Source organism: Amblyomma americanum, chromosome 6 (assembly GCF_052857255.1).
Source record: "Amblyomma americanum isolate KBUSLIRL-KWMA chromosome 6, ASM5285725v1, whole genome shotgun sequence".
NCBI classification, from domain to species: Eukaryota; Metazoa; Arthropoda; class Arachnida; order Ixodida; family Ixodidae; genus Amblyomma; species Amblyomma americanum.
This window is the reverse complement of record NC_135502.1, coordinates 2210133-2225900: the sequence shown is the minus strand read 5'-3', so window position 1 is coordinate 2225900 and position 15768 is coordinate 2210133. Positions and strand designations below refer to the sequence as shown.

The 15768-nt window shown below is 47.2% G+C and overlaps 2 protein-coding genes across 5 annotated transcripts in view; one reads left to right on the top strand and one right to left on the bottom strand.

The window, feature by feature from the left end:
- LOC144136185 (uncharacterized) overlaps nt 1-2963 on the top strand; it is a 46395-nt gene extending 43432 nt beyond the window's left edge. For 2 of the 3 annotated variants that reach the window (XM_077668261.1, XM_077668264.1), the window contains one exon: nt 2835-2963. In XM_077668261.1, the coding sequence (XP_077524387.1) occupies nt 2835-2880 (46 nt within the window). In that variant the 3' untranslated portion in view covers nt 2881-2963. The remainder of the gene's footprint in view (nt 1-2834) is intronic. The other variant, XM_077668262.1, reaches the window with a different exon arrangement.
- Nucleotides 1707-15046, bottom strand: LOC144136184 (uncharacterized). Of its 2 annotated transcripts, none has more exons than XM_077668253.1 (4): nt 14448-15046; nt 8931-9201; nt 5881-7105; nt 1707-3271 (listed from the first exon to the last, which is right to left on the bottom strand). In XM_077668253.1, exons 1-4 carry the CDS (start codon nt 14572-14574, stop codon nt 1853-1855), a joined length of 3042 nt encoding a protein of 1013 aa, XP_077524379.1. In that variant the 5' UTR covers nt 14575-15046; the 3' UTR covers nt 1707-1852. The 2 variants fall into 2 exon arrangements, with proteins under 2 accessions (XP_077524379.1, XP_077524380.1); XM_077668254.1 differs by having other exon boundaries at nt 8931-9214; nt 14448-15014.
- Nucleotides 15047-15768: the final 722 nt, after the last annotated feature.

Sequence of the window (15768 nt, the reverse complement as noted above, 5' to 3'; positions counted from 1 at the left end):
GCTTCCATCAATATGTGGCTGTGGCGGACGGGTTCGAACCCGGGTACTCTGGCTCAGTAGACGAGCACCTTAAAGGTGCACTGAAGAGGAATCTGAACTCGTATTTTTACTGCGGGCATTCTTAAAAACTGTGAATTATTGCTTTGTACGGCTGATTGCCCTAATTTGCCTTTTTTTTTTAACTCAATGCGGTAGGTAGGAGGAGTCAACCAACGCGTCAGCCAGTCCCGTGGCGTCTTGCCGCTCCGTTATCAGCGGAGTGATACGTAAATGAAAGAGTCCACGTATATCTTTATTGCCGTGGACCTGATTTGCGGCTATATTGTCTGTGACTGAAACTGTTTATTTGCAGAAACCTAAAAACAAAATAAAAGCGAAAGCGAAGCCGCCACTGGACTGGCTGAAAGGCACTCCACGCGTTGGTTGACTCTGCCTACCTACCGCGTTGAGTTCAAAAAATGGCGGGAGCCGGGACGTTTAATCCGATTTAATTAGGGCAATCGGCCGCATAGGACAATAATTCGAAGTTTCTAAGATTGCCCGGAACATGTAAATAGAGTTCCTGCAGTAAAAAGACGAGTTCAGTTTCCCCTTTAGTGCACCTTTAACCACTCAGCCACCACAGTTGGTACTACCTAGCATGCCGACATATCCCTTTTGGGGGTGCTTCGGATTAGACTTCATAGACTTTACAGTTCCTTCGGGTTCATTTTAAAGGGCCACAGAAAGGGGTGTTTGAGCTTGGCTTTAAAATGTTTGCACTATGAAGAGTACAGGCCACTGAGCGTTCATGCCACGTACGAGACCTCAAAACCGAGCGGGAAATTTACAATAAATTTTCAAAAATTCCCGCTTTCGCACCTCGCGGTGCCGGGCTTTTGCGCGAAAACCTGGCAGACGACGTCACGTCTTGCAAATGGCGTCAGCACCCGGGGGTAATCATTGGTTCACAACGCCATATTCTTTCAGACGTCATGCGCTATTGTGGCTGCGGCCACTCCGCGCGCACCGCAGCCGGCGGAGGTAGGAGACGGGCCGAGTGAGTGGGGCCGGTGGAGGAGCGCCGCCGTTTTGGCGCGCGAGAGAGGGAAAGGCGCGAAGACGCGGAAGTTCAAATTTTGCCTGCATGTAACTCAGCTTCCACAAAACGCATTAGAATAATTCTTGCTGGGGGATAATTATGAACTGTCGTCTTCTAACATCCCAGACATATCGCACCTTTGAGACCCCCTTTCTGGGCCCCTTTAAAGGGAATCTACAGTATTTTGCTCTGTCAGTACGATAGTGGTATCAAGCATGAACACATCATTTTTGCGTTCAAGAGAAATCGAAGGCTACGCCATTGAAGAGTGTTTTAGCAAGCACTTAAAAAGCTTGTCACGAAAGGATGGGGTTGTCTTTAGGATTTAACCAAGGCTAACACGCCTCGGGTTGTTCATGTGCCACTCCAAACACAATGAAATTAGAATAAAATTTGAAGAAGGGTATGAAAATTGTGCAGTTTTCAGCCAGTTCACAGTGTTAGGCATTACATCCATTTGCAGTCTGTGTTCAGCTCATGTAGTGCAGCAGTGGAAGAAAGAGTATGTACATTTAACATGGTTTCCTATACAGTGTATTTGTATTTGCATTAACAAAGATAAATAATAAGATATAGTGAAGCCCACGAGAAGCACTTTGGTAGCAAGTATTTACTGCAGTGCACATTTCCATTGCTATGTGTTAGTTTATTTGCACATGCACTCAACACATGGAATAAATGTCGATGATACCTTCAGCGACGCAGGCAGCAGCACATGCATGCAAGGCTGCACTGTGAGAGCTGTGGAGCAGGGTAACAAACAAAAGCATGTCACTGATCTGCAGCTGCCGCAGTGCAAATGTAGACAATCTGAAAGACCTGGCCAGCTTCGCCCCCAGGCTCCCTTAAGGTTGCTGAGACCACCTCGTTGAGGGCCTCACATTGCACATCCTCAACAGCAGGGGCATCGGTGTAGATGACTTTCAACGCTTGAGCCTCATCGCCTAGAGATCCCTGAATGCTCGCTGGCGAACTCGGCACCACAGGGAGAAGGGGGAGCTCTACTGCTGTATCATGAAGGTCTACAGCCGGCATCCGAGTTTCGCTGTCCACAGAAGCATCGATTACAGATGCAGTTGCGTTGGGAGGAACACTAGTGCCCACAATGTTCAGCAGCTCAGTCAGGTCTCTGGGAGGGGAAGACTCTAGCAGGTCCTTCTCTGAGGCCAGCTCGAATGCTCTGCCTGCCAAGCTTTCAGGACTTGCATGCAAAATTCTCGACGGCTGACAGTGATCACCAGAACATGTGGCCATTGGGACAGCTTTCCCTGTCTTGGGAAAGGGCACCTTTGCCTTCCTGGAAGGCTTGGGACATGGGGCATGAGATTTCAGCCCTGCCACTTTCGCACTGGTGGAAACTTGTACAGAAACTGAGGGTGACCTCTCTGGTACACAGGAGGGTGTTTCTGTGGGCTTAACAGTGGGACAGACATTAGTTGCTTCTTCAACACTGCCTGCTCCACCACAGAGGGCCCCCTCCAGTTTCTCTTCTTTTACACCTGAATCAGTGGCTTCTGAAACGACACACTGATCTACCGCAGACACAGGTAGCAATTCAGTTGGTGCCACTTCCTCAACATTGTCCAAAATGTCGGACGGTTTCACATAGACCAATTGCAACATCTGTTCACCAGCCTGCTCAGCACTGCTTTCTGCACCAAGTCCCTTTCTCCCTGCATGACAGCGACAAGCTGCAGGGAGTTCTTTCATGCACACTGACTGGTTACACTCCTCTGTGCTTTCTCTGATGCAGGCTTTCACAAAATGGTCCACACCTTCTCCATCCTGGCTGCCACTAACACGCCTGCTATTTGATAACACCACTGTTCTTGAAGAAGCACCCAGCCTGTCATCAATACTGGCATTGACGACTGCCTTCACACCAGCCATGGCATCCTCCATGTCCATGACATCCTCTGCACTGGGCACGGTGTCTCCGGTGGGAGAAGGCGGCCCCCTTGTTGTCGCTGGTCCATTGCCGACTGCATCCACATGGCGCTTCAGCGTGGAGCAGCTCGGCAGGGAGAGCAGTCCTGACTGGGAGATGATGCGGTATCCACGCGGGGACAGTGTGTGCCACATGAGGCAGCACTGCAGCGTCTCCTCCCGCCACCGGTGCTTGGTTTGGTCCAGGCAACGGAGCTGCTCTTCAAGGAAAAGACAACGTGCATCCCCACTCGCCACTCGTTCCTGCATTGAGAAGTGGAGATTCTCATGCGTTAAAGCGTTGGATCACATGATTGAGAAGCACTAGGCTGGGTCTCATTTTTCCCATGCTTTTCACCCTAGAGAAACAAAACGCCAGGCCAGGGGGAAAGCCTGTATTCACTGGGAAACCAACAGGTACCCAGCGGCACTGGTGATCAGCCTCACGCCTTTCACATGCGAGGCTGATGCTCAAAACCACTAGACCACCGCAACGGCCAGGTCAATGTGCCCATTGTAGTTCAGTAGAACCCCTCTATAGTAATGTCGCTCGGACCAGCAAAAATCTTTACTATATCAGGGTCTTTACTATATCAGTTATGGTATGGTATATCAGGGTCTTTACTATATCAGTTATGGTATATCAGATATGGTACTATATCAGGTGATGGCATGGCTCTTATGATGCTCTCTGGCTACTTTCTAAATACAAACTGTTGGCTGATAAAAGAAAGTCAGAAATACCTTCCATCCTGCTCTTATCAATCTTCTCTTATCAATCTTTATCACATTTTATATTATCACGCCTTCGATTTTGTCTGTGTCTTGTGGAAGTACTGCATTTGCACAGATACAACATGGCTATGAATATAGGTAACATCAGTTTAATTCCGTGTAAAAACCAAAGCTTTGTGTGAACACGGCATCATCCTCCACAGCCTCAGCATCATTTAAGAGGCAATAGTTAAGAAACGCGCGTGACGGTCAAGGGCGGCATAACCGCCCATGCTGTGCTGCCGCTGCCATGCTGCGAACGTTCGCCCATTTCTTTCCTTCTCTACTCATCACTGCAATTTTACTAGCTTTTTTTTCACGGCAAACCGCGCCGCCTTCTTTCTAAGTTCAAAGTCGGCTTTATTATCTTCTTTTTTTTTCCATACGCAGCGCGTGCTTTGCCTCACGGCCACAAGGCATTCAAAAAGTTGGCTTCTCCTCGAGCTCTTGAGCTTGTGGTGAAGCCATTCAAAAAAGTGCCATTTTATCTTCAATATCGATTTGCCTCCAAACATTGGCCTCGCGATCTTTACTACACCCGAATTTACTATAGCGGGGTTCTGCTGTAGTCGGTTCCATGTTAGTTTCAACCACTTGGGGCTCTTTAAGGTGCAGGATGTCGCTGCATTCCACTTCTATTAAAATGTGACATAGTTCTACACAGCATGAAACTCAAGGGACTACACAGACAGACCAAAGACACACAAGTGCCGACTGGCCCACACCGTTACCTTAGCAACAAGTACCCCTTCTCATGCTCGACATCAGATGAGGGTCTTGGAGTGCAACTTGGCGGGTGGCACTCTCTAGATACGAACAGTTTTCCCATAAAATACTATGCACAGGGTGGCTCATATACTGTTGAACGCTGTTTAAGAGACATGCAATGGAGTATAAGAAACATTTCTCGCCCACCTGGTTTGCTGCCCTATCTCTCCGACTAAAGGGGTACAGCTAGACAAAATTTCAAACGCAAACAAACAATAAAATTTGTTTCACGGGCATAAGGAGATGCCTTCACACAGACACTGAGTGGAACATAATTTCATATGATTTTGAAAGTCCAAGGAGCCACTCGGTATTTCCGTGTCAATATGCACTTGCCCCAATTACTTTGAGGTCACCAAACCTACTAGTTGTTCACAGGAACAGCCAGTGATTGTTGGCATCAGCTGATATATTTTTTCCTCCTCCTAACGGCGGGCCACCAAAAAAAACACTAAGCCTAGCTCTACTGGGAGGTCACCACCCCGAGCTAGCAAATATGTCATTTTGAGCCTGAAAATTAGGTAAAGGTGGAAGAGCCAGCAATGCACCAAGTGAATTCTCACCAGTCACTTTCACATTGAACACTCTTACGACAGGCCAGTACTGTTGCGAGGAAAGTGAGAGAGAATGCAACGTGTCCCTCACTCTACCTGCCACAGCAGCCAAGCACAAACCCGCCGGGTTCTTCTTTACAAATAGGGAGAAGGTGGTATCACCACAGCATGAAAGGTGGCACACAGCGTGCTGGCACCATCTGGTCAGTGAGTCAGATGGTTTCATTTCTTGTTTTGAGTGATTCACCAAGATCCTGAGAGGTTGCACATCAGAGAAATAACACCCAACTTCCCAGACTCTTGGAGGGATCAGGGAAAACAAAACAAATTTCTCATTGTGTGGTGCTTTGATACTGCTCTGTAACGTTCCTTGAAAAGGCACTTCCAGGTTCACAGCCGTAACTTGAAATCATAAATTCATGAACACTATCATTATCAGCCAACAGCCCTCCCATCAATCAGTTAACCCTAACCTGCATCTGCTCTATCCCTACAAATTTCCTGATCTCATCAGCCCACCTTACTCTCTGCCACCTCTTCACATTAGATCTCTCGTTCATGTCTTCAGCTAAGGTATCATTAACATTACCCCTACCATTTTCCTTTCCACAGCTTGCTGAATTGTCCTTATTTTGATTAACAGCCTTTCCATGCACCTCTACAAGTCTCCACACCATAAGTGAGTATCTGCAAGACACAAGTGGTGCATACTTTCCTAAAGGAGGTCATGATTGATATACAATAATCGTTTATTGCACCTACATTTGCACAACTTACCTTGAACTGAGTGAGGCGCAGCTCTCTGATGAAGGTCTGTGCCTTCCTGGCCTCCAGGCGTGTGGAAGACAGCTCCTGCTGCAGCTGCTGCTTCTGAGTCTGCAGCTTGAGGCATTTTCGCTGAAGGGTCTTGAGGCGCTGACACAGGTGCTGCAGCCGCGGCTTGGTGAGCAGAGTCTGCGACCCTACTGTCCGCTTCAAAGGCCTGCTTCCCGACTGACCTGCAGCCACCATGCAGTCTGGGGTCAAATGCTGGCTAGAGGATGCAGAGAAGTTTGAAGCTGCTAAGTGACCACCAAAACCATTTATGGTCACAAAGCAGCTTGAGCTCTCTGACTGCTTTTCAGTAATTAGCTCTGTGGTGGCACCAGCAGCATAGCCTCGGCTTATTTGCTTGCTTGCAGCCGCCGACTGCTGTGGCAACACTATCTTTGGCTGACCTGCAGTTGCTGAAGAACCTGTCACCACTGGCTTGTTCTTGGGACATTTGAGAAGCCGGCCCACTGTCAGCAACTTGCCTGTCAGAGGAGCTTTGGTGCTTGACAGGGGCTTGGAGCAAAGCATTAAGGGCTTGAAAGTTCCTTTTTTTGCATCCACAACCACAACTGGCGCCAGCTTTCGCTTGGAGGAAAGTTCTTTGGCGGCAGTTAAACTGTCCACTGCTGGCAGTAACTGCTGGCCAGCCCTTGCTGCTAGCTTCGGCACTGTCCGTGTGGTAACTACACTTGGAGGTGCTTTGGCAGGCACCTGAATGCATGCTGCATGGTTGTTCTCGGCTGGGTTCGCTCTGGAAGAAGGTGCACGGCAGCCAGGAGCTGAGGTCACTGGTTGCAGGGCTGTGGTGGGCAATGTTCCACTGCCACCCACAGGAGCAACCCTCACAGCAGATGAAACAGCAGGGTGCGCTGGGCAGGAAACCATGCTCGAAGTTGATGCGAGTGGCAGTGGCCTTTTACCAGGCACCGAAGAAGTTTGTCTGCCTCGCTCACCAGAAGCTGAAACAATTGGCCTACAAAAAAACGCCTTCCCTTCGCCCAGTTCTGCACTTGGACTAGTTGCTGTCACTTGCAATACTTTCTTGCAGATGCTCTTGGGCCTTGTCCTCTGCGCGGAGGCTGTGGCCTTTTGCAAGGCCTTTTTGGCAGGTTTCAGTAAGGTGCCAGCTGCAGACTCATCTGCCGGTGGAACGCTGTCTACCGAAGCACCTGGCATGGCATTTTCCAACCTGAAACCATATCAGGGACAACGACGAACCCGGTGTATACATTGATGGCGGCACTGAAGCACGTGTACTAACATATAGTTGCATGCTGTCAAGCACTAACCCATGTAAAAAAAGTGCAACAGCTACTCAGATGTTTCAGTTCTAGATTATTTCCATATGTCACCTTACTGCTGTACAAGAGTCCAAAAGAGAAAATATTTACTCAGCCTCGCTAACCCTATCTGACCCATCAATTTCGAGCTTATGTATGATGGCTCCTCTTTTTCTTTTAATATAATTTAGTAAAATTCTCTACTCTCCTTCAGTTTCTTCGTCATTCCAAAAATAGGGTTGCTTTTCCAGAAGGTCAACTGGCACAAAGGATAAAAAGAATGGCAGACAATTTAGCGTAGTGATGCCAAATATCACTGGCACTTCAGTTTTCACTTTGGTTTCGGTTCGAAGCTCAGCTTTCAAGGTCAAGCAGGCATCAGACCAAGATTGGTTAAAATGCACTTAAGCTCTGCTTTAAGGGTATCATGCAATAGCATTAATGGGTTAATGCTCATAAATGCCAAATTGGTCAGTCTGTACATTACATTCCCTGGGGGTCTTCAAACCACCCCTGGCACCATGCTACAGTGGTTAAGTGATGTGTCACTGCCCTGCAACGGCAGGTGCTGGCACTGGTGGGGCTTGCAAGACCAAGCAACCTCAGGGTCAGGGAGAAAGAAGCGTCAAGAAAATATTTTTTTTTTTTGCTGCAATATATTTTTGAAACCAGTGAGCCACTAGCGTCATCTGGCGTGATAACTACTATATGTACCTAAAAATTAGCAGCCAAGCATCTCATGCCACAACAGGAAGAAAAGGCTAGCCACATGAGCCGCACTCAAATTTCATTTTTTTCTCACTGACGTACGGCGCTCTGCTCATTGGCTTGGTGGCATTAGTACTATTGATTTTAAGTCTACAAACAGGATACTGTTGTCCATGGTGGCCAGTGCCCGTAGCCTCAATGGTGCTGCAGTTTTTATTCTGTTGAAATTAAATTACCTACCTGTTGCCAACGGGGAAAGGCCATTTTGATTATCATAACCACAGCCACTCAAATGGCAACATGGGCATGGCTGTGCAATGATGGTGTGCACCTGCCACAAGCGACATCACCACGAAGCAGCAAGCAATAACAAAAAGATGAAGGAAAGAAAAACAAAATGAGTTGAAATGAAATTTATAATATATCGGTCCTGGTCAAAATGGTTCTGAAGCGTAAGCTTGAATATCTGCACATAGCATTATGTGAAATTCAACTACACCTCACAACGGCACCCTCCAATGTGCTCTGAAGGACTCTGTACCAGTCCCACAAACTTGCTCCAAAATAGGCACTTGTGAAAAGATGTGTCTTTGCTGTACATTGGCTTGTACAGGCACTACAGCTGATGTGCCAATCTATGCAATGTGAAGCACATCAAGCAAAAAGAGTAATGACCCAGAAAGGCGAACTGACACTCCATACTAATCAAAAAACCAGAATCAAACACATGACTTGGATGCAGTGCTGCTTTCAAGGTAAAATTTACTCCTGACAGGGACACATTTATTTATCGGTACTTAGAAAACGACAAAACAGAAATTGCAAAAATAAAAAGATGAAAATGAATAAAAAGGAAAGAAAGAGAAATAAATGACCATGGCCATATGTAGCTGCAGCAGCATGATTTCTCCTTTTTGTCCTTCTCAATTTGTGTCGTGAACGTTGCACTGCAATCTGCACTGTTGCCTTGTCTGTGCCATTAGAATAATGACCACTAGCTTCTAAGGAGCATCATAACATACTCACAGCCTTTTCTTGGGGGCTCGCTGCTTGTTGGCATCATGCCCTTTGGGCCTCTTTCCCAACAGCTGCAGGGCAGCAGTCCGCTTCTCACTCTTTTGCGGAGGAGACAGGTGGCGGGCCTCCTGCATCGCGGTAGGGTAGCCGGGAAAGATGGATGGCACTGCGTCTGGAAGGAGGCGGCGCTTCTTGAGGTCTCGACGGAAGTCCTCCTCGCGGAAATGCAAGCTGCACACCTTGCTCCGGTCGCTGGGCAGCCATAGCTCGTCTTTCGGGCCTGCACATGCACCCTGTTGTGTTCACACAATTTCACCCATTGTCCTGTCAGCCTTCATTCACTCAACTTATTTGACGAGGACACAATTGTAGTAACAAAAATACACTAAAAATTCTCCACATCATCTCATAATCAGTAGGTAGGAAGATTAAAGAAATGATGTCAAGTAGACATAAAGGTAATTAACAATGCTGAGTGGGACAGGCTTGCCGGAGGAAAGTCCTCTTTGCCAGATGGAAATGTTAATTTTGAAGTTTATTTCATATTATGAAGCCGTATATGCGAATGGGGTTCACTCCGAACACCATTGTTAGCTTCCTGGCTCCTTACCATACCTTAACTCATGCAGTTAATTGATTTTAGGCAGTGTCTATGCTGCTGGCAGCCAAGCGAATTTCCCTTCGAAAATTCCCTGCTGAAGAATTTTCCTGCGGTGTGGAAGTTCAGCACACTGAACGCCAAAATAAGTGCAGTTTGCTGGTTGTGTACTCCCGGAAAAAATAATAATAAACAGCAAAAAAAAACGACTAACCGAAGAAGGAAAACAACGTTCACCATTATACCCTTGTTACACAGACAGCATTAATGTAACCACAATTTAGAAAGTTCAGTTTGCGAGCTCAAGACTTGCACCCACTATCCACATGCGAAACTCTACAGAACTCGACTTGGCTGAACTTTTTGACACACTTGGCACTAAGTATTTGCAAGTTTCACGGCCTATAAGGGGTGGATGCTCCAGAGATGACCCAGTGGCTGTACTAGCCTGGTGCTGCGCTGACTGAGCTGCATTGAAATGCTTGTGCTGCTTAGGCGAAGTCACTCAACCTATTTCGTGCTGTGGAACAAAGGTGTGTAATTTGTCGTCTGTCACCATACAAGCCTTCTGTGTGCATCGCAGGTGTGATTGAAACTACCCAACGCAGGCATGGCTGTTCTGGCATGCAAAACATTCCACTGCTGACGGCGTGAAGTGGCAGGTGCGACACGCACCGAAGACAGCTTTAATCGCGTCAAAAGAGGAGGCATGCGCTGTTACCAAACATGGATACCAAGAAATTTTCTGGCTCTTATCCTATTCATGGTATTCACAAAAACCAGCATTTCGAGATGACATGTTCGTTCACGCACGTAGTGCATGTAAGCGGAGTTTGCAGTGGCCCCTTTGCCACCTTACTTCAGCACATGCACCATCACGTCAGGCTGCCTGGGTAGCAAAACACAGAATAATCGTGAGCAACAAGAAACGATTACACAAAGTAACAACCACAGCCAGCAGTGCACAGTTCAGCCCAGCTGATTTCTCTCGGAGCACCAGAGGTAGGCTACGATTTTAACCGACGTAAACATGAACAAGCCCTGACAATAATATATTTTCAGCAGCGATCGCTTGGTAATCGAGGCAGCTGACTTAAAAGAGAAGCCATAGCTACTACTTCCTCAGTGCCACAAATGCTACTAGTGGCTGCCAATGTAGCTCTACATTCGGTACAGACTCGTAATTTAACCGTGTTCGGCGACTGCTGGCAGCAAGCATAGCACACACTGAACTGTGCAAGAAATGTGCTTTTCATCTCTCACTAAGTACCTGTACAGTCATCAACTGGCTGCTGCTAAAGGATATTTCCCTCAAGGTCAGTGCACAATCTGCGTCAATCAAGAGCATTGCTCACCAGTGGTGGTCTAGAGGAAAACAATGGGGCAGAAATGTGTACTGACACCGGTCACAGCTTTGGTCATAAGTTTTTTCAGTGCAAAGCTTGATTATACTGCAACTTTAAAGCAGCACTGAAAAAATGAGGTCAACTGAAGGAGCAAAAGAAACAACTGGACAGCTGCAGCACCAGTGCTCCGTCTTATTGCTGCTTTAAATTTCCATGATGAGTAACTGACTTGCCTACATTGAGATCTTAATTAACTTCATTATCCACTCCTTAAGCTTAGAATCAGAGGGTATGTAGGCAGGCTTAACTTGCCTTTGACTGCAGAATTAGAGCACTGAGGAAGACAGAAAATGCAATTGCTTTTATGTTTTCTGCCCAAATTGCGTACTTACACACCTGCACGGATGTCTTATTAACCTGCTGCTGTGGTAGTGTGAAAAACACCACTTGAAATGCAATAATACGCTAAAAGCCCTGCACGACAGTATAGAGGTTGAGCAAGACACAAGGCTCCAAGCTGTGAAAGTCTGCTTTCGCCTATGTCAAGCCGCAGAGATTCTTTAGGGAGGGTACACCTTAAGGGGCCACTTAAGCTCCACCTTAAGGGTATGATGGGACAACCTAATGGGTTAATGCCCATATATGCAGTGCTGGTCACTCTATACTTCGCATTCATAGATCCTTGGAAGTTTTCATACCACTCCTGGTGCAGTGATTAAGCGATGTACTGATGGCAGGCAATGCCACCAGTGGGGCTTGTTGCTCTTGCTGAGCGACCCGAGTGACCTATCATTATTTTAACTGCCACCTGCCATGGTGCGGCGTTTGCTCACAATCCAGTGGGCAGGTTGTGTTGACGCCGAAGGATGGTAATGGCTTTACCCTTTGTATCGGGCGGCAGATTGCGCCACCTAGCCTATACTTCCACCATTGTTAATTGATTTTTTTCTTTTCTTTCAATTTCTCTCTTACAATGTCTAGTTTGGCGATCTTTTTCCTCTCCAAATTAACCTTTTCCTCGATTTCCTCCACCAATCTTCCAACCTCCCTTTTGTCAATGTCACGCTTTTCTCATCCACTCGCCCGTCCTCCCCAGCGCTATCTCTATGTCTGTTGCTGTTCCCTCTGGGAGGGCTGGGCTGAGTTCTGCGCACCTCAGAACCAAGTACTCTGTGGTCTCCATATCTGTTTTACAGGCAGAGCACAAAATATCCACTTCTTCACATTTTTGCCTATATGTTTTTGTTCTCAGAGTCCCTGTCCTAGCCTCAAAAACCAATGAACTTCCCCGCGAATTATCAAATAACCGCTCTTTTTTGATGTCCTGTTTTCGTGTCCTATATATACATAGCACCGATTTTTCCTACATTCTTTCTTTCCACATCTTTCTTTCTGTCTCCTTTACCTCCGCTTTCACGCTAATATTTTGCTGCACCCAGTCCCTCACCTGTAAATACTTCGTTCTTAGCTTTCGAGTTCTCTTTGTCCATTTCGTGGTAATACTTTTCATGTATAGATACTTGTACACCTTTTTTGTCCACCTTGTTTCCTCCATTTGGTTTAGTCTCTGATCATGTTTCAGTTTGTTGATTGCCTCCCAAATCTCGAACTACGCCCAGCCCATATCTCCCTGGACTCCCTCAGTCGGAGTGTTCACAAGTGCTCCCAAGGCTTCCCTTCCTACACTTCTCTGTCTGACTTCTAGACTTAACTGTGCTTCTGATTTCATGCACAGGACTGCATTTCCAAATGTGAGGCCTGGTACCATGATTCCCTTCCGCGCCCCTCTAATCACCTCATACCTATTATAGTTCCACAGTGCTCTATGCTTCATAATGTCTGGATTCCTTTTTCCTTCATCCTTCAGAATCCTCCCGTGCTCTTCCAGATATTTTTTCCCTTCATTTAGCCATACGACTAGATACTTTTATTTCTGGTAGGTCTCCCCTCTCATCATTATATACCATTATCCCAGAGTTCTCTCTGCTGAAATGAAGTCCTATCTTGTTGCCCTCCTCACCACAGATCTTAAGTAGTTCCTGCAGCCTATCTCGCTTGTCTGCTAGTAGTACAATGTCATGCGCATACATCAGTCCGGCCAGCAATTGGCTTATCTTCTGACCTCCCTGCACATAACTCACGTCAACTCCTACCCTACTCTCTTCCAATCTCTTTTCCATTTGACTCACGCATACCATGAAAAGTAGGGGTGATAGTGGGCAGCCGTGTCTTAACCCTCTTTTAATTTTATCTGGTTTTGTAGTTTCTCCCTCCCATGTTACCAACACCTCATTGTCTAAATATACACATTGTAGAAAGTCAACCAGATTTCTATCTGAACCATATCCCTTCAATTGGCCCCAAAGTTTTCCCGATTCACATTGTCATATGCCCCCCTAATGTCTAAAAATGCTATCCATAGAGGCCTCCGACTTGCCTCAGCTATCTCTATACACTGAGTTATAACGAACGAGTTGTCCTACAACTGTCTGTTTTTTCGGAAACCCTTCTGCAACTCCCCCAGCATCTCCTCACACTCTGCCCATTCTTCCATTCTCATTTTCGCCATCTGCATTGCTAGCCTGTATATAACTATGTGACCGTGATTGGTCAGCACGATTTAATCTTGTCCTTGTTTCCCTTGCCTTTGCATATTAGCCTCATCCTGGTCCTTCCAGTCTTTTGGAACGTCTCCTCCCTCTACTACATTTTTTTTAATGATCTGTCGTAATTTCAATTTGCTTCTTTGGCCTAGTATGGTGATTAATCTCACAGGTATGCCGTCTGGTCCTGTCGCTGTTCCGATGGAAACCTTGCCTTCTATTCTGTCCCCTGCTGTCATCTCCCCAAGCTCATCCTCCCCATTGCTGTCCTTGCTCTTTAGTCCGTTCGCCTCAGGCTCTGCAAATGCTGCTTCGATTGTTTGTCTGATAAATCCTTGTGCTTCCTCTCCCTCTACTCTACGCCACAAGATTACGTGACCTAGGTGGCCCACCTGCCTCCAAGGTTGCTTCTCTGGGGGATTTTTCGTTCGCAGTTAACGACGCCGGATCTTCTGCGACAAGAATTTTAACGTTGTCGCATTAAAATATCATGTAAATACGTACAAAAAAAAGTTTTTCTGAAAGCTGTGTCCCCCCTTGCTCAGCACTGTTGGCGCGTGCGCGGAGCGCAGAGAAAGCAGGGACAGAGCCAGCGCGTCTTCTCTTTTTTCTGCAGCAGCACAGCACCCATAATTATTCAATAGCCAAGAATGGCCGCAAGAAACAGAGGGACTGCTAAGCTGTAGCCGATCACTGGCACGGGCCGGACCAGTCCGTATTTCTCAGGGCAGCATCGAAAATGAACTGCGAAGACTGCATGAAAATTGCTCCCACGAAGCCCCAAGTAGCCAATCGGGGGCGAATGCCAGAAGAATTTCAGCCCGGAAATTCTCCGGCTGCCAGCAGAATAGACGCTGCCTTTTTTAATACAACTGAAAACTTACCCTCGGCAACTGACATGCGTCAGGTTCGAACTAACGTGCAGGCTAACCGAAACAAGAAGCGCTCGAGACCATTAAGCGGCGGTGAAAATTAGTACCGTTGGCTTTGCGGGAGATCCGTCGGATCCACTCCAAGCGTATCCTGGTGACGGGAAACTCGTGAAACGAGTAGGGTACTTTCGGCCCCGGTGTTGACTTGCAAAACGGCACACAGCACTGCACCATACTGGATTTGCGGGTTGTCAGTGAAGAAGAGGCACGAAATCACATCTAACCGCGTAACGACGTAGACTTTCACAAGACGAGCTCACTATTCAGTCCAAAACCGCCAGAATGTTCAGGGGGCCTGCGAACTGCGTACGAAACAGGAGCCTTTGGTTTGGAAGGCACTGCGATGGCATTCCTTCCTCAGCAGACGTCACCGCTCATCACCATACAGATGCGCGCGTTATCGAACATTTCTTTGCAGCTTAGACACCATACAGAGTTGCATCTACATTATCTACATAGCAAATGGCCCCTGCTCCCGCCGGCTGTCGAGGGGCGGTAGGAGACGAAAAGAAGCCGCTTAGAACGGAACTCTCTGTCTGTTGTTGCCTGGAAGAAAGAAAAGGAAAGTGCACAGGCCTGCCCACTGGCTCAAGCCGAGCCACAATCGCTACCACGTGCAGATAGAAGACAGGATAGTAAAGACGCGCTAAAGGCAATGCCGGGCCAACCGGCGGCGGGAGTGAAGAATCCTTCAAACTCTCCGCCACATTTCCAAAAATAAGTCCAATTGGACCCGTAACAGATACTCTACGGGGCCCGAACATTCGCGCTTAGAACAAAAGCGGCTAGAAGCGGCGTAAAAACTCTATGCGGCTAACTACCTTGAAAACAGTCAGTGTTGCCTGGCATGCCAATCGGGCTGAAATCGCTAAAACCCGATGCTTTACGCATGGAGGAAGTAGAGGAAGGAAAGTTTTCCTTTTTTTCCTCCTTAGCTTTATGACTGAATCTTCCTAGTTCGGACTGGTTCGTGCACGACGCTCAACAGTTGCTCAAGCCGCCCAGCGGTAGCAGCTACCGTGCGCCGCCGGCAGACAAGTTCGTTGGCTGCAGTTGGCTGTAAGGGGGTAAGGGCCCCTGGCAAGCCTGGCAACTGTAGCAACGAAGCCACTTCTTTAGCCACACCAAGTAAAAAACGTAGTTCAACGTGGTTAGTTGATAATCTATTCTTGCCTCCTCTTATGTTAGTTTTCGTTGTTAAAATCTTGATATTGCGCATTTTGTTAAAGAGCGCTACGTATTTTTAGCCGTCCAATTGCGGCGGTGCAAAAAATTTGTGCAAAACTATTGTTTCAAGGCACCAAACTGTTCAATATGAGAAAGAAAACTTGTGCTACTTGCGTGGCGCTCAGAGAACGCTTGGAGCCG

Excerpts from the sequence above, each read along its gene's own strand:
- LOC144136184 (XM_077668253.1), bottom strand. The coding sequence starts at position 14,574 with ATGGTGCAGTGCTGTGTGCCGTTTTGCAAGTCAACACCGGGGCCGAAA. Across the intron at positions 9,202-14,447 it reads GATCTCCCGCAAAGCCAACG|GCCCGAAAGACGAGCTATGG; the intron begins GTACTAATTTTC and ends GTGCATGTGCAG. Across the intron at positions 3,272-5,880 it reads TGCGCCTCACTCAGTTCAAG|GAACGAGTGGCGAGTGGGGA; the intron begins GTAAGTTGTGCA and ends TTCTCAATGCAG.